General features: G+C 40.5%; 1 protein-coding gene across 2 annotated transcripts in view; it reads right to left on the bottom strand.

Moving 5' to 3' along the window:
- The window catches only part of il1rapl2 (interleukin 1 receptor accessory protein-like 2), a 382,065-nt gene that overhangs the window by 151,348 nt on the left and 209,044 nt on the right, over positions 1–21,673 (bottom strand). For both annotated transcript variants that reach the window (XM_067456899.1, XM_067456900.1), the window contains one exon: positions 10,250–10,523. In XM_067456899.1, the coding sequence (XP_067313000.1) occupies positions 10,250–10,523 (274 nt within the window). The remainder of the gene's footprint in view (positions 1–10,249; positions 10,524–21,673) is intronic.

Here is a 21,673-nt window from a genome sequence, read left to right as displayed (position 1 = left end):
ATACTGTACATATGCCACTATAGACAGGCAACAGAAGGCTGATAAATGTGTAAATATTTTGCCAATCCTTATTAAATATTCGGGTCTTTAGCGACCCGGATCTAGCCTGCCTACTGCACGCGATAGGATAGCGCTACAACCAACCAGAGCAACGAAGGTGAAGCAGAGCTCGTTGACATATTAAACTTTCACTGTATCCGGTCGGCAAAACTCCGAACACATCTTCCCTTTTTAAGAATGACTTCAGTGCCGTTCTTTGTTCTTTTCTCCGAGAAAAGCTTAACTCCAAGTCTTCCAGAGTCGCGGTCAAAGCTGATTCGAAAGACCACCGTTCGCCAGTTTCTGTGTTTACTAGAAGCACGCAAACGCAACTCGGCCGTCGTCATTATGGCCCCGCTCACCGACTCTATACACGATGTGATTGGCCCCGCAAGAGTTTGGCGTTTACAGCTCAGAAGGGTATTGAGAGTTGCTAGACGACACTCACGGGCAGATTAGATTTGCTGCCGCTAGGGTGCGTCTAGATTTCTAGGCTAACCCGGATCTATATCTAACACGGATTGATAACGATAATATAAAACTCTCCTGATATTAGAGAAACAATTACAGAAGAATAAATTAAAGCATATTTTTGTGACCTTCTGGAACTTGGAAGGGTTCAGTTTGAGATGTTTTATCCCATCATCACTGTCCTCATCAGAGCTCATTTCCCAGTACATTCAGTATCTGGCTCATATTCAGGGACGTTTCTAGGATTTTCATTTTAGGCTTAGCCCCCATGCAGTGAGGGTAGGCCTATGCAAAAAAAATGGTAACAATTTTGTTTAGGGTCCAAATTGTGGTATTACCTAGTAGCTTACAAACATGCATCCCCATAGGATATTGGCTTTTTCATTATTGCTCATTAAGCAAATATTAACACCATACTGCATGGCCATACTGTGCATTAATCATAGCCAATAATGTAGCAGGTTTATAATCACTGAGATCACAAATGTTGGGGGGGTTCGAGGGCATGCTCCCCCGAGACATTTTTGATTTCTTTGATCTACATATTGTGCATTTTAAGATGTTCTGAAGGCCAAAAAATTAGATAACAATAGCTTGAAAACCAAGTCACTAGGCATTATATTATTTGTCTCTTATCTCCACATCTCTCTTTTTCTCTGTTTTTATCTTGCCCTGTCTCTTCCCCTCATAACGCTCAGCTTTGACTTCCATTTTCGTCAGTGAATAAAGTAAACATATGGATTACATATAAAACATACTGATATATATGTTTTATGAATAATTTTCTTAGACATGTTAATTACTGTTTATTAAAGTTTTAAGCTTAAAATAATTCACAATATAAACACATTCATTACTAATCTTATGCCCAATACAGGCTGAAAAGGTTGAGTTTTTTATATTTAGGCTATTGAAGGTTACAAATGTATTTTTATTAATTTACAATATATACACATTCATTATCTTATGCCTAATCTGATGAAAATGGCTTTGTTAATACTTGACGTCGAGTTGCGCTGCTAAAATTTGCGCTCAGCCTCAGCAGTTAAGGCTTCAACATACTCCGCAAGAACAGAGAAAAAAGTTCTCGCTCCCCGAGCTGCGAGAACAAAATGGCATCAGTTTGTTCTCGCAGCGGAGGTTTGGGAGTTCTCGCAGCTTGTTCTCGACACATCGCCTGAGCAGAATTTTTTTCTTGCAGGTGTCAGAGAACTATTGTGTGATTGGTCAGACATTTAAAGTGGGCGTGGTTAATGCAGAGAAACGCAGATGATCTGAACTTTTCTCGTGAAGTATGGAATGCACTGGCCAGAACTAACTTTGTTTTTGTTCTTGGCACCTCGAGAAAACAAACACATTTCTTTGTTCTTTGTGAGTATATTCCAAGCTTTACTGTGTGAACATAAAGCCCACCTTTACTCTGATTTGATTGGTTTTATCAAAATATTTTGACATTGACGAGCGGTGACAGACCAATGGGGCTCAGATTCACACACACACACACACATTTGTTTTTGTGACAAATGGGGACATTCTATAGGCGTAATGGTTTTTATACCGTACAAACCGTATTTTCTATCCCCTTAACCAGCCTCTGCCCCTAAACCTACCCATCACAGGAAACATTCTGCATTTTTACTTTCTCAAAAAAACTCATCCTGTGTGATTTATAAGCATTTTGAAAAGTGAGGACATGGCCAATGTCCTTATATTTCACCCTCTCCTTGTATACCTATGTCATTATACACATTTGTGTCCTCATATGTCACAAAAACATGCCCACACACACACACACACACACACACACACACACACACACACACACACACACACACACACACAACACATCTCGTCGAGAATCACGCATCAAGAATTGCCCAGAACTGTTGATTCGATAAGAAACAAGCATTTCGATTCAGCTTATTGGTTACTGTGTGCACATTTTGTTGTGATTGTTTACCGTTTGAGTTCAAAAAAGACACACACGCTGTTTTCTTTGCTGCAGACACACACACACACACACAAGGTGCACACACACACGGTAAACAATCACGCACGCACGCACACACACACACACACCTCTGCTTCTGACGTGTGCTCTCCTCAGCGCCACTGTAGATTGAAGAACACACAGACTAAAAGACGGGACGAAGGCAAAGCCTCCCGCCAGTTTCATATGTTTTAAAGGTTAATCACATATTTTTTAGGGGGGCTGCCCCCCCCCCCCCGCTCATATTAACCATCTAAAACATATTCTCAAAACTATCATTTTCAACATCTTCAAAATCAATATTTTGATCGCTGACAGCTTCTACACCAGATATAACGTCAATGACAGTGATAGTAATGTATGATTGTCAAGTTTTACTGATGACACTTCCTATTCTTTTGTTTTCTGCCTGTTGTGACACTGGGCCCTATCATACGCGGTGCAATGCGACAAGTGTTTTTTGCTAGTTTCAGTCTGACGCAAGTTATCATTTTCACGTCCTGCTCCACGTTGTTTAAATAGTGAATGCATTGTGCCCATTTGTTCACCCATGACAGCGACGGTCTGAAAATGAGGTGTGTTCAGGCGCATTGTTGGCGCATTGTTATTTTGAGGCAAATAAAACCTGGTCCAAAGTCAATAGCTAATTCGCCGTGGCAGATTAATGCAACTGGCTTAAAAAGGGAAAGGGAGATGAAACTCTTGTTGCACGTTACGCCCAAAACACACCCATGAATCATTAAGAGTCTAAGTACAACATTTTTAGACTATGCGGACAATATTTTTCCTGTTGTTAAACTAGCAAAATCGGATTCGGACACACCCTAAATGCAGACCTTGTGGACTTCATCAAATATTGAATTATTGTTGTGCAGAAAATATCTTTACACTCTTACACCCTATTAAAAAAAATCACATTTTTTTATATTGTTTATAATGAATTTATTGAGGAACATTAGGAAGGTCGATGTCTAACTTTAAAAATGAATGAGGAGGTGGTGTCCGTTTAAGGGTCGTGTTTGTATCTCAGGGTTTGTATCTTTGTAAGGGTTGTGTCTCAGAATCTCTGCATACAAAGAAAATCAGAGAGAATGCATTCAAAGATATTTATAAACTCATTTAATCACATATTAAATATACATAGTTCTTTGCAATGTGATAACATAATCAAAATAACCCCCCTTTAAGTTGCTTTAAAGTAGCTCAATATTTTTGATAGAAACTTGTAATGTAGATGACTACTTCTTCAAAAGGGCAGCTTCTCTGAAGCTGAACTACTTTAAATTATGCTTGGAAAGCTAGTTTTAAAGTAGCTTCTTCAACATTGATGCCCAGTATCTTTTTCTCTGTAACCTTTTATAAAGTCGGTAGGTGTATGACACCTAGCTTTTTAAAATCTGCTCAGCTTTCAAAAGTAATTTTGTTAATTCCAGCCTCAAGAAATGTTACGAACAAGCAGGCCACAGCAAAACTTATTAAGGGATAAAACAGATTTTGTGTCCGTCAGATTCCTGACCCGGTCGATGTGACATTTCATCCATATTAATGAACAAATAATTGGAAAATGTATGGGAATACCAAATATAAGAAAATAATACCCGATTTAAAAACAGAAGCAAAATCTCAGTCTGAATTCATAATCATTTGAAACTAGTGTCAGAATAAACCCCAGAGCTAGAATGAAATTGAAAACAAATTGTATTAACCTCCCAGAAGCACAAGAAAAAGACATCCACCCGCAGAATACCTTCACCCACGTCAATGGATTCTGTCATTGGGCCAGTGGGTGCTTCTTACATTTTTGACCACAGCTGTGAGGAAATGCTTTATGACAGGGGCTTCGTGCAGTGACGTCAGTTTCAAAATGTGCCTAAAGAAATTGAGCCTTATACTATAACGCTGTCAAACAATGACTCTCACAATACAGTTATAACACATAACAGTTATAGAATAGGGTTTAAGCTACTGTATAGACAAGCAAATGCATGATTAAACATTTTCTTTGACAGTTAAAAAATAATGTTACTGCACCATTTAATACATTGAGCTTCCCTCTAGTCAGTGACCCTGGTAAAGCTTTTTGGTTTTTTCATCAACAATCTAAAATCGCCCCCTAAATTCTCAATCTCTATTCCTTACATTAGTCCACTAATACGGTTCACTTGAAGTGAATGAAAATGAATGAGTGAATTTGGACAGCCGTTGAGCATACATCGGTTGTATAATCGTCATTGCGGTGCACTGTGGGATTGAATGAGTGCACTCGATAACATCCACTATGGTTTTAGACACCACTACATATGGCTGTTCCCTCAAAAATGCCCTATTTGGGGGCTATAGGGGCCGATTTCGGATTTAACCTTGGACTTCTGCAAATGCCCAACTAGGACTTAATTGAGTGGACCAAAGTTGTGTGTAAAATTAAGAGGAAAAAATTGCCAATGCCATAATGGCATATTTGCATTTTACTTCACTCTAAATAATGCTGGGTTATTTTCTAACCCAAAATGCTGGGTTAAGACTGTTGGGTAATTTTTGTTGGTTTATTTGATCACATTTTAAACACCATTGGGTCGTTTCAAATTTCCAGTCGTTGGGTTAAACCTGCTGGGTCGTAATGCTTGGTTGATTCTACCCAGCGCTTGGTTGTTTCACGTGCTTCCCGCCTTGATTCGTTTAAATTCGCTCCCAAACTGTCATTTTGAAAGGACAATGCAAAAGGCAAAGCCACTGGTTGCAGATGTTTTAAGATAAGTTCATATATTTTTATTAATAATCATTTTAATTAGCATAATTATAGTTTTTTTTGTTCATCGCGGCAACAATTCGTGAAGTTAAGACGACAAAAGTTTTACCTCAGAATCCGATGCAATGTACTGACTCGTGTTAGTTTAGGTTTGGCATGTGAGACGATAGATTAATATAGTTTGTGATTACACAGAACAATGATCCCCTTACGAAAATTAAACATGGTTGTATGTAGGGACGTCACAAGTAGCGGTACTTCTGTATCAATACTGAAATATTAAAAATGTGACGATAGTATCTTTATAGCATCGACTCACAAGTAGACCATATTCGGTCCCGCAGCTGCGTTCAGTCGCGTCACGCAGCGCTCCAGACTGTAGCCGAATGTACGAGTGTCTGTGTATAGTTCTTTCATGATTGTCTAGTTTTACAGTAGGCTAATGCACAGGAGATTTTTTAAGAACAACCCAGCAAGAATAACCCAGAATAGGAAATCAATTAATGATAAAAAATGGACTACATTTTGGGTTTTCTCAACAGCCCAGCCTGCTGGGTTAAAATGCCACTGGGTTAATTTAACCCAGCATGTGTTCTGTCCAATATTTACCCAGCGCTGGGTTGCCAATTGGGTTGTTTTTAACCCAGCCATTTTGTCACGTCACAGACAAGGGAAAAGGGTGCGAGGACTCAAGTGCAGAAAATGATATATTTATTTATAACAAATAAAACAAACTCAAAACAAAACCCACGAGGGGGAAAAACACATAATAGAATAATAAAATATAAACTTAAACAAACCAACAGAATTACGGGGAGGACGGAAGACGCAGACATTACACAAGGATCCAACACAGACTGACAAACACAAGGAGATTATAAAGGGAACAAACAAGGCAGATAATGAGGGAGAACAGGTGGGGCAAATAAACCAATAATCAGATAACAAGAAGGGCGGGGTTGACAGTAGACCGGAGACATGACAAAACCCACATGTGCACACAAGACAGGACAGGCATGTGACATTACCCCCTCCTTAAGGAGCGGCTACCAGACGCTCCACTAGGGACGGGCGGGACAGACCATGGCGGGACGGGAGGGACAGACCAGGGCGGGACGGGAGGGACAGACCAGGGCGGGACGGGAGGGACAGACCAGGGCGGGACGGGCGGGACTGACCAGGGCGGGACCGGAGGAACAGGGGAAACAGAGAAGGAAGGAACAAACAAGGGAAGGGTCAACAAGGAGGGAATAGGGAAAACAAAATTTTCAGGAGGCCATGGTGGCCCACAAAGTTCAGGCACCCAGGGCGGCGTGGTCAGAGCAGGGTGCTGGTTTTGCGCGGGCAGGCCAGTGCGCCGGGGCGGCGCACGGAGAGCAGGACGCCTCAGGGGCGCACGGAGAGCAGGACGCCTCAGGGGCGCACGGAGAGCAGGACGCCTCAGGGGCGCACGGAGAGCAGGACGCCTCAGCGGCGCACGGAGAGCAGGACGCCTCAGCGGCGCACGGAGAGCAGGACGCCTCAGCGGCGCACGGAGAGCAGGACGCCTCAGCGGCGCACGGAGAGCAGGACGCCTCAGCGGCGCACGGAGAGCAGGACGCCTCAGCGGCGCACGGAGAGCAGGACGCCTCAGCGGCGCACGGAGAGCAGGACGCCTCAGCGGCGCACGGAGAGCAGGACGCCTCAGCGGCGCACGGAGAGCAGGACGCCTCAGGGGCGCACGGAGAGCAGGACGCCTCAGGGGCGCACGGAGAGCAGGACGCCTCAGGGGCGCACGGAGAGCAGGACGCCTCAGGAGCGCACGGAGAGCAGGGCGCCTCAGCGGCGCGGGCAGAGCAGGGCGCCTCAGCGGCGCGGTGAGGGCCGGACGCCTGGGAGGCGCGGTGAGGGCCGGACGCCTGGGAGGCGCGGTGAGGGCCGGACGCCTGGGAGGCGCGGTGAGGGCCGGACGCCTGGGAGGCGCGGTGAGGGCCGGACGCCTGGGAGGCGCGGTGAGAGCCGGACGCCTGGGAGGCGCGGTGAGAGCAGGGCGCCTGGGAGGCATCTCCTGCCCAGCGGCGTTCACCGGAACAGAGTCCACCGGCATAGGGACAACCGGAACTGGGACCACCGGAACACGATCCACCGGCACACGGACCACCGGCACAGGGACCACCGGCACAGGGACCACCGGAACACGATCCACCGGCACAGGGACCACCGGAACACGATCCACCGGCACAGGCACGGAGGGAGACTTCCTTCTCCTCCTCCGTTTCAGGACCACTGGAACACGATCCGCCAGCAAAGAGACCACCGGAATACGATCCACCGGTACTGGAACCCCTGGAATCGGGACCACCGGAGCAGGCACGGAGGGGGCTTTTCTCCTCCTCCTCCGTTTCGGGACCACCGGAGCAGGGACCACCGGAACACGATCTGCCGGTACTGGGACCACCGGAATACGATCCGCCGGCATTGGGACCACCGGAATACGCACCATGGAAGGACTGGGGCCCAGGCAGTAGACGAACTCCCAGAACCCCAGATTCCCCATCCTGTCCATCACCCCTGGAGAGAGGGGCATGTCGAGGCAGAGGTTAAAAGTCTCCTTCCACTCTGCCTCGTTGAGCCCAAGATGTTCCACCTCCTTGAGGAACAGTCCTGCAAACTCTTGTACATCCGACCCCTGTTGCCGGATGTACTTCGAGTTGAGGTGTCGCATCACCCGCAGTCTCTTCCCAAACTCCATCAAGGGAGAAAAAAAAGGAAAACAAATAACAAAGAACAAGTCCTGCTGAGTCCTCAGATGGTTGGATCCTTCTGTCACGTCACAGACAAGGGAAAAGGGTGCGAGGACTCAAGTGCAGAAAATGATATATTTATTTATAACAAATAAAACAAACTCAAAACAAAACCCACGAGGGGGAAAAACACATAATAGAATAATAAAATATAAACTTAAACAAACCAACAGAATTACGGGGAGGACGGAAGACGCAGACATTACACAAGGATCCAACACAGACTGACAAACACAAGGAGATTATAAAGGGAACAAACAAGGCAGATAATGAGGGAGAACAGGTGGGGCAAATAAACCAATAATCAGATAACAAGAAGGGCGGGGTTGACAGTAGACCGGAGACATGACAAAACCCACATGTGCACACAAGACAGGACAGGCATGTGACACATTTTTAGAGTGTTTTTTATAGGGTTTAATACAGACACAAGTAATTCATACCATATGTCCTCCTCACCCTGAACAACTTTAATTTTAGTTTATTTTGTTGACTACTCTGAATTAAAAAAAAAAAAAAAAACAGTTCATAGAAATGTGTTGTAGGGCATATAATCATCAAAAGCATTTTTAATGTATAATTTTACTCAAAATACTATATTTCCTTAACAAAATAAAACTAAAACATCACAAACCCTATCACTCAATCTTTTTCTCAGGCCTTGCCCACACTAATACATTTTCGTTTAATATTTTTCTTCTCTCCGTTTTGCCCTTCCATCCACACTGAGACAGCAGCTGAATACAAAACAATTCACCAAATAGGGCATTATTTGAGGGGACAGCCATTTGGAGTGGTGTCTCTGAAACCATAGTGGACGTTATCAAGTGCACCATTCTATCCCACATTGCACCGCAATAATGTGTCACTCAGAAATTCACTCACTTGTTTTCATTAACTCCTTCAAGTGAGTATTAGTGGACTAACTTAGGGAATTTAGTTTTTTTTAGGGTTTAGGGGTCAATTTTGGATTCAGCCAGCATCCTAGTCTGGGCAATCCCAACATGATCTGTCTGCGAATTGATTTCGCCCTACAATTCAGGCTGGAGACCTGCATGTTTTTCTACTGCTTCTGATACCCTTTTGCGGCAACCAATCACAGACTGGCTATTGGCAGTTTAAACACGATGATGGATAGACAAGCGAAGGACTTGTTTGAAGGACTATCAAATTGCTCGTATAATGCTCGTTGATCACGCATCTTGTGGAGTAGAAAATACAGAGCAGACTCCCCAGATCAATGTTCAATCTTAAATTGAGATAGGTGTGGTGATAGCCAGACAACCAGTGTCCTGTAAAAACTGAGCTTTTTGAAAACACGTTCCAAGTGGAGACATTTGGAAAAGGCATTTCCGTGTTTAAAAACGATGACGCATGTTGAACCAGTATGTTCATATCGCTATTGTGCCTGTTTATGTGCTACTCACTTTGACACTGTTGCTAAAGATGTTACTTTACACACTCTTCATATCACAGTCCTGCAAAGATGACGGACATTCACTCGCATTTGCTGTCCTGCGGCAAACCATGAGATCAGTAGTGTTTTAGACCAAACATATAATGGTGAGTGAGTGCGACTTGGACGCAGCAGTGAATGCTGAACTTTATGATGTCTGTTCCATCTACATCATCTCAGTGCGCTTTCACGAGGGTCTACGCATGCGCTGTAAAGTGAACTTAACGGTTTCAGACGTTTCTGTGTGGATGGGAAACTTTTGGAAGATGCTTGAAACCGATAGTGGACAGAGAGCGTTTTGAAATAAAAACGGCGTTTTCAAATGTATCTGGAATAATGTAGACGTTAAAAGGCTTCAGTTTTTTTTTAAAATAAAGATCTTGCAACTCTTAATGGTTTTAACCTGGCATCAATACCGACAGATGATCAGATGGAGGTGGCTCTTTTTCTCAAACTGTACGGTTTATTAATGGAATCATTCTTTATTTCAATTGTTAGTTATTTTAATTATTCTATATTGCTCTGAATTGAATAAGAAGATAGGTTTAACAGTATCTACCTAAACCACCAGTAAGTAAGAAATTATGTAAATAATCATAACATATTATTTCTGGTTTATATGGTAAAATCATGATTTTCATGATTTTTATATTCATGATGTTTTATACTAAGTGAACAAGTCAACAGACATGACCCAGTGCAGTTTTAGGGCTCTGTTTTTTCAGCGCACACTTGATTTGAAGTTTAAAATGCTAATGACCCACCTGAGCACACAAGTGTAAAATCCATTGTCCTCCATCTCTGCTGAGCGGAACCAAATGGAATCTCCCTCTTTACTCAGCCGATGACCCGAGAAGATGATTGGCTCCTCTGAATCCCCCTTGTTCCTGTACCAGATGAGCCGCAGTTTGGCATTCTGGGCCACGCTGTAGTTGGTGCGTATGTAGCTGTAGAACAGAGCGCATTTCACCCTCAGAGGCTCTCCGGCCAACACGCGATACGTCTTCAAGTCCACTGACCAGTCTATACATCCGTCAACTGTGGGAGAGGAAATTCATCAGGTTACAATTCACAAAGACATTTTGCTACATTTATTAAACAAAAAGGTTCTTTAACATATTGCTTTGTTCGGAAAAAGGACCAACATCTGGAGTCTGAAACATACAATGTTTCTAGAATTTTAGGGTGTTTTTTCACACAATTCAATGAGCCCAACCTCAGCTCTCCACACTGTAAACAATTATTTAGAAAAACAGTTACCTGGTTGCCTTAAAAGTTTGAGTTCATTGAAATTAAAATTTTGAGTTAATACAATGAACATTTTTTGAGATTCGACAACCCTTATTAAAAATTATTAAAAGATTTTGTAAGCATATTGGGTAATTGTGTGTGTTTTATTTCTGATGACGCAGTGAAACATGCCAAATAGTGCTATTTTCATGATTTATCAAATTTGTATGTGGTTCAGACACAATAATATTTTGAGTTTCTATTTATTAAACAAATTTCCTTCATTGTATCAACTCAAATTTTTAATTTCAATAAACTCAACATTTTAAGGCAACCAGGTTACTTGCTTTTTTAAGTTAAACCAACAAAAACCAACACTTTTTTTTTTTACAGTGTAAACATGACTTTGGGAGCCTATTGGGATATTTTCTTCCAGCAGGTCAAAGTCATATATTCAGCTGCTCTGAAATATAATTGCTCCAATCTACATGACTTTCCCCTGGTTTCACAGACACAACTTAAACTAGTCCCAGGAATAAGTTCAGCCAAACTAGAATATATTCACAAGACATTCTCAACAGAGCGACGAAACGAAAAGTCACAATGGAAACGGACGCTAAGAAAAAGCGTGTAATTCCAGTTCTTATTCTTTCATTTAATAGCTATTTCAATGCTATCTCATGACCAATTTGTACGTATTTTACGAGGTGGCTAATACGTACGAATTAGCACGACCTCACTCATTTTGTCTAAACCCCAGTGATGGGTGGGTTTAGGGGCGGCGTTGTAGGTCCTTCGTACGAATTTGGCAACTCGTCAAATATGTACGATTTAGCAAAAAAATTACAAATTCGTACAAATTAGCCACCTCGTAAAAAATGTATGAATTGCCGTGAGATCGGGGAGGCTATTTACCTACTTGCATATTGCCACCTATTTGGTGGCTGTGCAATCATCTTCCAATCTTTTTGTTTAATAATCTTTAATCACTGTGAATAAGAATTAGCCTATATTGTTTGTTTAATGCTAATTATATAATTAAAGAGATAACATGACTGTAAACGTTTAGTTATTCTGCTTAGTCATATTGCTTCAAAGGTAAAATTTCATATGTATTTTGTTTTTTGGTTTTTTTTTTTACTATAGAAATACTTAATAACATAGAAAACGTCCTGTTTGGGACCCGAAAGTGATCTGCTTACCCTTAAACATACCAGGGTTCGACACATAACATGCTTTCTGAAAATAATCCCCTGTATTGCAAACCCCTCCATGTTACAGTTTCTGTTGTTTTTGGCGTATGATTACCACAACATCATTGCCATAAAAATCAATGAAGATATTCCCGAAAACTAAAAAGCATCATGCACACAAATCTGATCTAAACAGGAGCAATAAACAATGTGGATGTCAATAATTTTAGATCAGATTCCAATCGGATACACAAATAATGTGATTTGAAATGACAATGTGAACCTTTAGGCCACATCCACACAAAGCCAGAACTTCCCCTAGCTGATTTTTTCCCTCCTTGTCTCAAGAAATATCTGCTTACAGAAGAAACCACTGAAACCGACTTAAAACGATGTGGTATACATGCCAGGCCAGTATGTGGCGCTGTAATTCTGCCACAGAAATACACTAAAAACAGAGAAGAAAAGTTGTGGCTACAAGGGGTACAGCAACGGTAGGATGTGAGACAAAATCTCACGATAAAATAACAATAAATACATTTATTAAAAAAAAGGGCATTAGTTCCCGTGGTCGCTAATGAGTTAAACACCTGTTCTGTTGATTATCCTCTCTTGTATATAGATATATATATATTCAAGCCTTCAGTCCATTCAGATCTTTGTTCTGGGGTCAGGGGTTTGCGATTTCTCCTACGTTTACCCCGTGTCTTTGGATTCTCTATCGCTTCATTGCAGCCACCAACTCGTTACAAAGACAGCATGAAAATATTCTGTCGAAGCATGCCATAATGAATCAACAACTAATCAATGGCTAAATGCTTTGTGAAGGCACTCACCACAGAGAAACAACCTCTGAAACATGAGCAAAGCCCCATCTCCAAAGAGCAACAAAGCCATTTAACTCTCACATGACATTAGCTGCAAGCTCACTGCGCTCCAATATTTCATGTTGATGGAAAGATGAAACTCATCAAAGTCATGGCCACCTATCAGCACGAAACGCTGTAATTTATGAGCAATTACAGAGGTGTTTGTGCGGGGACACTGACTCATCACTGCACTCGCCTCCCATCACATAAATATCTTTCACATTCAAAACCTGCCACCGCCGATTTATGTCAAGCGCTGTCACAATCACACATTTACGGCATAGATTTTGTTATATACAGTATGCTCGGCCTGATGAATTTTGTGGCACTGCATCGAAAGAAAAGCTGCGGGAAAGATGGAGGGAGAAAGTGATATCACACATGGCTGGACAAGAAGAGAGTGTTGATTTTAAAGCGCTTGAAATCACACACACTCATATGCACACTCGATAAGCAGGAGTGTAGTGGATTAGTTTGGTCTGCTGCCTTCATGCGATGCGTCTGAAGCAGAAACAGTGTGGCGAGCTCACAGGTTACATGTTACGTAAACAGGCAGCCATATGTCGCCTCAAGTCATTTCGCATATAACGCGCTTGTCTTGAATGATTAATTTATCGGTTATTGAGTGCAGCATAATGCTGTAATTGGACAGGATACGCCTTGCTTGTCATGCTAATTCTTGTTACCCTGCAAAGCGCATCACGGTAAGCGCCTGAGCGCAGCTTTGTACCGAATCCTAAATGTTTGCATATGGATGAGGCCAGGAATTGTGAAAAATAGGCTCTAAAAATGGGGCCGGTCAGAAAGAGCAGACATTATGCATGCACAGCAAGAGGGCATTAGTGAACTTTTCAACAAAACACTAACTCAAGATCAAGATATTACTCACGGCATCACAGACACCTCAGATGGCTAGCGAAAGGCCACGTCACAAGATAAAAGTCCAAACAAGACACTAGCATTTAGACTGAGCGCCCCTAATGCTTAATGTTATGAAGACATTTTTGCATTAGAGGGTGAAAAATTACAGATTTTTGGCTGAACATTTCTTTTCTTTTTCAGTTTTTCTTCCTTTTCACTGCTTTGCTCTCAAATGGCACTGTCATTTTCAGCTCCTAATGTGAAATCCATTGCAAAGCCTTGCACCTGCTGCAATAATAATTGCCTGACCTGCTTACAGCACGGTGGCTCGGTCTATTATGAAGCAGTACAGCAATTTCAGCTATGAAAGCTGAAGGGGTACAAAAAGTCAATATCAGAACAGCAGACCACCAAACACTTTGTGCTGATATGCAATTTCGTTGCTGACTTACGTCTTATAGCTTGTTTATAATTCTTCCAAAGTGTGAATGAATAGCTTGTAGTGGACATGTATCTTCAGACAGCTGTAAATGGAGGCTGGTTGGATGCCTGGGGTGAAACAGTCTCCTGAAATAACTCAGATTCCGCCATGTTATCAAAGACTAATCAATATGGAAATGCAGACAGGGTTACGGCCCTCAGCGTATGATTGCACCTGTGTGCAGGCCGCAACTCGCTGGCCATTTGACCTGAATCAACTGTGGCGTGGCTGTTTTGACTCACTGCAAGCCGAGTTCATTTGGGCCCATGTCATTGTCGTAAAGCGTATAGGACACATCCAAGCCTCATTGCTACCCTCTGGCAACATTTTAAAGGGTTAGTTCACCCAAAAATGAAAATTCTGTCATTAATTCCTCACCTTCATGTCGTTCCAAACCCGTAACACTTTCATTCATCTTCAGAACACAAATTAAGATATTTTAATGAAATCTGAAAGCATTCTGCCCTAGCCTATAAATCTAGACGCACCCTAGCGGCAGCAAATCTAATCTGCCCGCGAGTGTCGTCTAGCAACTCTCAATACCCTTCTGAGCTGTAAACGCCAAACTCTGGTCGGGCCAATCACATCGTTTATAGAGTCGATGGGCGGGGCTTAACATAATGACGGCCGAGTTGCGTTTGCGTGCTTCTAGTAAACACAGAAACTGGCGAACGGCGGTCTTTTGAATCAGCTTTGACCGCGACTCTGGAAGACTTGGAATTAAGCTTTTCTCTGAGAACAGAACAAAGAACGGCACTGAAGTCATTCTTAAGAAGGGAAGATGTGTTTGCCGACCGGAGACGGCGAATGTTTAATCATTCAACGAGCTCTGCTTCACCTTCGTTGCTCTGGTTGGTTGTAGCGCTATCCTATCGCGTGCAGAGGGAGTTTGAAAGACAACCGTTTATCCGCCCCTCGGATTGAGCTGTCAATGGTGAGTTTCCAGACCAAACATCTTGATGTGGGTCAGGCTAATTCTGCCCCTCAATACACACTGTAAAAAAAAAGTTGTTGATTTTTGTTGGTTTAACTTAAAAAAGTAAGTAACCTGGTTGCCTTTAAATTTTTAGTTTATTGAAATTAAAAACATGAGTTGATACAATGAAGGAAATTTGTTTATTAAATAGAAACTCAAAATATTATTGTATCTGAACCACATAAAAACATTTGATAAATCATGAAAATAGCACTATTTGGCATGTTTCACTGCGTCATCAAAAATAAAACACACACAATTACCCAATATGCTAACTCAATCTTTTAATAAGGGTTGTCGAATCTCAAAAAATTTTCATTGTATTAACTCAAAATTTTAATTTAAATTAACTTAAAATGTTAAGGCAACCAGGTCACTTTTTTTCTAAATATATTTTTTTACAGTGTAGACATTTACACAACTACCACTCTGACGCTTCAAAAACTTCATAAAAAGATCATATAACTAATCCATAGTGGTTTAGTCAAAATGTTCTGCTTTATATGATTAACAGATTGAATTTAGGCTTTTATTCACATATAAACATTCATCAACCTACACATCAGTTGTGGTAAACAGAAGCTCAAGCATGTTCGCTTGACGTGCGAGAGCCAATGAGGTTCATTCTCGTGTTACTGTATATGTGAACAAAAACCTATATTGAATCTGTGCATCATATAAGCAATCGAGTCTCTTCAGAAAATGTGTACTAAACTGCTCAATTCATATGTTTTACGATCTATTTATGGAACATCTGAGCATACAACACATTTTTATTTAGATTTTTTTTAATTAAGATTTTTGTTCACATTCTTCAGTTTTGTATGACATATTTCTCTGTCTGGTGTTGTCAGACTGGCCCAGTTGAGTGACAGGGAGAGTAGTTTAATATTTTAAGTGATTTCTTCTACCCACTCAGAAATGGAAACTGCATTGAATGTTTTGGTCCTCTACACCCAAATGTACTGCAGAAAAGCCTTGCTGTTAAAGAGGTTGAAGACTCACTATACGTAGATCAACTTGCAAGAAAATGACCATTTTATATATCGGAAAGGACTTTTAACTCTATAGGCAAGGAGAACTTCGTCAAAAACGAATATACCTATTTATATTTTATGTAACAAACTATAAGAATAAGTGCCGTAGAAATACCCTCTTCAAAATTGTGGTTCAATCCAGGACAGGTGAAAGTTGAACCGCCTGATGGTGTTCTGGACAAAAGTGATGAACGTGTTTAATTATCAGAGCAGTATGCATCTACCTTGGTGTTGGCTGTGTCTGATCATAATGATGGATCATTTCATCTTCAAATACAGGACGATCCTGTCTCATAAGGAGTGCATGGCAACCCAATATGAGAGAGAGGATAGTCTAGGGCAAAGTGTTTGGATACAATCTCTATTTGCTCAACTTTACAGCTGAGTGTGCTGTGCAATACTATAACAGGTGTCATGCTACTAAAAAAAAAAAAAAGCTTGTTACTGGAAAAACAACACAAAGAGAGCTGGTCTACTGTCACGCCACTGAACAATGGAGTCAAGTTATTAGTGTGGCTTCTTTTGATCCAGATGCCACACAGGTACAGGGCTCTGAAGTACTCCATTTAACAGAGAGAGGTGAATCTGTGTTTGTCTCCTGTGTGTTAGGCTCCTTTAGAAACTGATCATGAGGTCATTCAGTCAGGAGGGCAACGCCCAGAGATGCTGAGTGTGTTTCAGCAAGAGACCTTTCGTACTTCCAAAAGGCATAGATTTCATTGTTAACTTTTATGTAAAACTAAACCTGAGCTGGCAGTGTGTCCGAGAGCTCTGATGCCCTCTGAAACCTTGTATTAAGATGCATTTTTGGTGATCCAATCACAAGGTGATCAGCACAAAATAAATACAGGTGGAGTTTAAAGGGGTGGTGGCATGCGATTTCACTTTTTTAACTTTAGTTAGTGTGTAATGTTGCTGCTTGAGCATAAACAGTATCTGCAAAGTTACAGCGCTGAAAGTTCAATGCAAACGGAGATATTGTCTTTTAAAGTTATGGCGCTTTATTGCCTACAAAAACGGCCGGTTTGGACTACAACGAGCTTCTTCTGGGTTGGTGACATCATAAACCCTCGCTAGTCTCCGCAGATGAGACTTCTGCCCGTAATGGGAAGGGGCGTGGCGTTTCACTTCAGCCAATAAAAATACCGGAAACTACATTTGGCCATCTGACCAATCTAAGACCATTGCGTTTGTCGGAGGGATGGGCTTCATAGAAGCAGGAAGCAATTGAGCCGTTCAAAGGACAGTGGAGACAGCGGTGTGGAATAAAGTGAGAATAGAAGAAAAATACAGCGTTTTAAAAAAGAAGAAGTATTAAGACATGTTATACTGCACCCCATAAACACAACCAAGCCTAGAAAAAAACCATAGAACCACCCCTTTAACACATTTTGTAATTTGATCAATGAAATCACATAAGAAGGGTTTTACAAATCAGCTGCCCTCCTTAGCCTGTTCATTCGCTTCCTTACTCGCTTGCCAATACTCGGTAACACTACAAAAAGAGAAGACAATGAGCAATGCCTTGGTTGTCTTTAAAATGAAGATACCAAAATAAGAGTTTAAGAACCAGAATATAAAAGGATATTACCGGTAAGATATATGTAATACTTGTGCTTAAAGCGTTTTTTTCCCATTTTGAACTCTCACCTTTGGCATATAATGCAACAAATATTGCTAAAGTCTACAGATTTTTACTAATAGTTCTGTGTAAAATAAAATAATGATGCTGCCATTTTTCTATAGCCATTTCCCCTCTGTAATTTGACATTTTGAATCTCCTCTGAAAAATAGTGGTTTACTCAGTAAATATACATCCATGACATTTAATATTTCGGTTTTCATAACTATTAATGCTTGTCTTTTCTTCAGGAAAAAATAAAAAATGAGCTGAGTAAGTGTTTGAAATTTGGTTGATTTGGCACAGAATGATACATTAGCCTATTCTACAGCACATGATGGTTTAATTAACAAAAGAAAGAACGAACAAACAAATGAATGAACAACCTCTGGATGAGCCTAAATAAATTACCAAACTCTGTCGAAAATCTCAACTCGCTTTATTACCAAAAATTACCAAACTCTAAAATCTGTCACTGCTGTATTTTGCATCCCATATTTTAAACTGGAAACAAAAATTAATTTAATCAGTTATTTTATCTACAGCTTGTTACAATTCTTACAGGTAAAGTAGCATTTATTTGAATGCATTAGTGAGAGAGCACGTGTGAATTAGTCTGTCTGTGCAGTGTCTCTGCTAACAGTGATATTTACTTTAAAAACAGAAAGAAACATGATATAACTTTTCTGTTTCTAAGATAAATTCTTGATAAATCACAGGACAGCACTGACAGTATGTTCTGCTCTCCTTAATGTGTCTGTGTGCACGCGATCTGCACATGAAGTGTGAGCGATACAAAGTAGCAAGCTAGCCGCACATACGTTCAGAACAGCGATTAAACTTACCTGTTAATAAACTCTTTAAAATGTGCATTCATCCCACACTGTAAACCTGAAAAACATGTCTTTGTTTTCAAACTAAGCTCATGCTCCACTCGTCACTATGATGGTAACCCTCAAAAAACACCACATAAAAGAAGCTCTTCTAAATTTACTACTATTTTCTACTAAATTTCACACCTTTTCAAACATTAATCACATTAAAACACTTCACTTTGTTAATAATGTTATTGTAAAGCAAGCTGGGAAATAGAAATCCAGCCCAGTTTCAGGTAAATTGAAGTTTGTTTTTACGACTTTTAAGTTCTTAGAACTCAAAACAATGAAACTAATAAAATTAATGACTTAATGTGTCAATTTTGTGAACCCCCAAAAAAAAGGGCATAGGGGGTGGACTAGTTAACCTTGCACCATGATGAACATTAAAAAAAAGCCATTTTTTTATGTATAGGTTTAAAAAGTATTATAGTAATTTAGTATAAATATATATACTACTATAGTAGTATAGTATTATAGTATAAAAAGTACTATAAAAATCTACAGATATAGATATTGATATAGATCAGATATAGATATTGATATAGATGTTGATATAGATACACATAATGGCACATGACGGATGTTTTGAGAAAAACAGTTATTTAGTTACATTTCAGCATCTCACCCCAATGTCTACATCATTAGCACAGCCCTGGACTATTCAGCTGGCTTTGGTTTAATGGGAGATGATCATAATCTTTTCTAAAGTGTGTGCTTAATTGGTGTCATCGCTTGAGGCACATCGACATAACAGACCAAAGCCTCATTTCAGAGCTATTTTTACATGATTCAATTTGTAATAGGTGATAACCAGCCAAGGTGCTGCTACAGCATGGTAAAAGGCTTTTATATAAGCACAGATGTTTGGGCAAACGCTGGGCAACAGCTCAACAGAATCACACAAATGTGCAGTAAAAGTTATTTTATTAAGGAATTTTTTAGATGAGATCTATCTATATGATGTTGAGATTTAGTTTAGGACAAAGGAAAACCATTACGATGGATGCTGTTTTATCATTATTTATATATATTTATAACTATTGAGCTTGGACCTTTCACAACACAGTTCATGTGCCAGAGTTAGCTATAAAGCTAATTCAGGATGTTCAGCAGTACACTACAATAATACTCATTAACAAACAATAAATCACTTATATTTTATATAAAACCACAGATCAGTGCTCACATAATTGAGTTTTTAAAACACTAAATGTTGTGCCTTTACTAATTACAATAAAGGTGATGCCCTAATATTAAATTAACCAGCAGTGTGGATTTCAGTCATATTTATATGAAACTGTAATTAATCCAGACAATATTTACATTTTATATTAAATACAAAATTTGTTATACTACATATTCATATACACAAATCATACTGATGAATATTCACAAAGGCATCTTAAAAACCATCTGGCCTTCCATGTACGTGGTTTCCATGTCGTTTTCAGATATTAATATTTTATTAAAACCATATGCCCGTATCAGTGCAATCTGAAATAACAAGTGCCTTTATAATTATTCTTTCATTCGAATCCTGTTAAAGTGTCATGACTTGGCCACTGGACTGAACGGTTAAATCAGTATCCACAACCATGACGTGAGCCAACACTTATGATTGAATGAATCAATAATGCATCAAGCAGTAATGAAAGCAAACCTTCCTTTAAAAAAACATGATTACATGCATGTATAAAATCGCATTACACCAAGATTTCAAGATCGATGAACAATCTACAGTATAGACAGCACAGGTTTGAAACATTCCCGAAAGACCAAAAGAGGTTGTCTTTATGTAATACGTATGACAGATGATGTAGGTTTCATTTATTGCAATCTGTTGTATACATTTTGCAATTACATTATGCCTCAGATTCAGGCGGCTTCATCTGCGTCTGTAAAGGTGCGAACCATACAAGTAAAGGACGATGAAAGTTCATGTAAGATATTTGCTTATTGCTCACCGTCCTAACTATATTGATTATAGCATAAAGGTTTAGTAAATGATTGTAATTATTAGGGCTGAGATAACATGATTAATATTAGCTGTTTAATGCATTAAAAACAATTAATGCAGCAGAACCTCATCGTAATGGACAGTATTGGGGGATTGAACAGCATGAGAGAGAGAGAGAGAGAGAGAGAGAGAGAGAGAGAGAGAGAGAGAGAGAGAGAGAGAGAGAGAGAGAGAGAGAGAGACAGATGGGAAATATAGTGAGGGAAGAGGACAAATCAAGTGCAGGAGCAGTTAAAATGAAAAAGAGGGTGAGCTGAACAAAGAGGAAGTCATGACAAACGTCTCTGTGCCACAGGAAGAAAACAGATGCCAATAAAACATGTACCGTACACCAGCTGACTGCCCCAAAAAATGACAAATTGCATTAAAAATAAGATAAAATTCTGCTGAAAATTAAGTTTGACGCTTTATTAATTGAAAGGAATGAATTTAAGCGGTTCGGGTAATTCACTGAATCAGAAATCCTTGCGGCGAGGAGTTTTCTTGCTCGACTGTAAATGTATACGTATCATCTCTGTCTTATACTGTTAGTCGAGTCAGTTCATTTGTGTAGACACTCGTCTGCTCTTGAGCGGTGTGTGACGAATTAGATGAGACTGTCCTTTTGAATGTGTGGTGGCACGGGGCCAGAGCGGGCTGCTTTCATTTGCTCATCATTAGAGGAGTGAAGTGGCTATACTTGGACACTGACAGGCTGAGACACATAAACGCAGGTGAAGGTGAGGAGAGAGAGAGAGAGAGAGAGAGAGAGAGAGAGAGAGAGAGAGAGAGAGAGAGAGAGAGAGAGAGAGAGAGAGAGAGAGAGAGAGAGAGAGAGAGAGAGAGAGAGAGATATGGGTATAGTGGCAGCTTAATGAACTTGCTCAGAGCTCATTGTCATGTTGATGCTGAAAGCCTGATGCTGCTTCCTGGTCACTGTGTCTTCCTTCTATGAATCAGTGTGACATTTGCCTCTGACAGCCAATCACACCACAGGAAATGCAATGAAGTACTAAAATATTACACATATAGACCCTTGGCAAGGA

This window comes from Pseudorasbora parva, chromosome 11 (assembly GCF_024679245.1).
Source record: "Pseudorasbora parva isolate DD20220531a chromosome 11, ASM2467924v1, whole genome shotgun sequence".
Lineage (NCBI taxonomy): Eukaryota > Metazoa > Chordata > Actinopteri > Cypriniformes > Gobionidae > Pseudorasbora > Pseudorasbora parva.
Note: the sequence above shows the minus strand (reverse complement) of the source record. Positions and strands in the feature narration are given on the sequence as shown.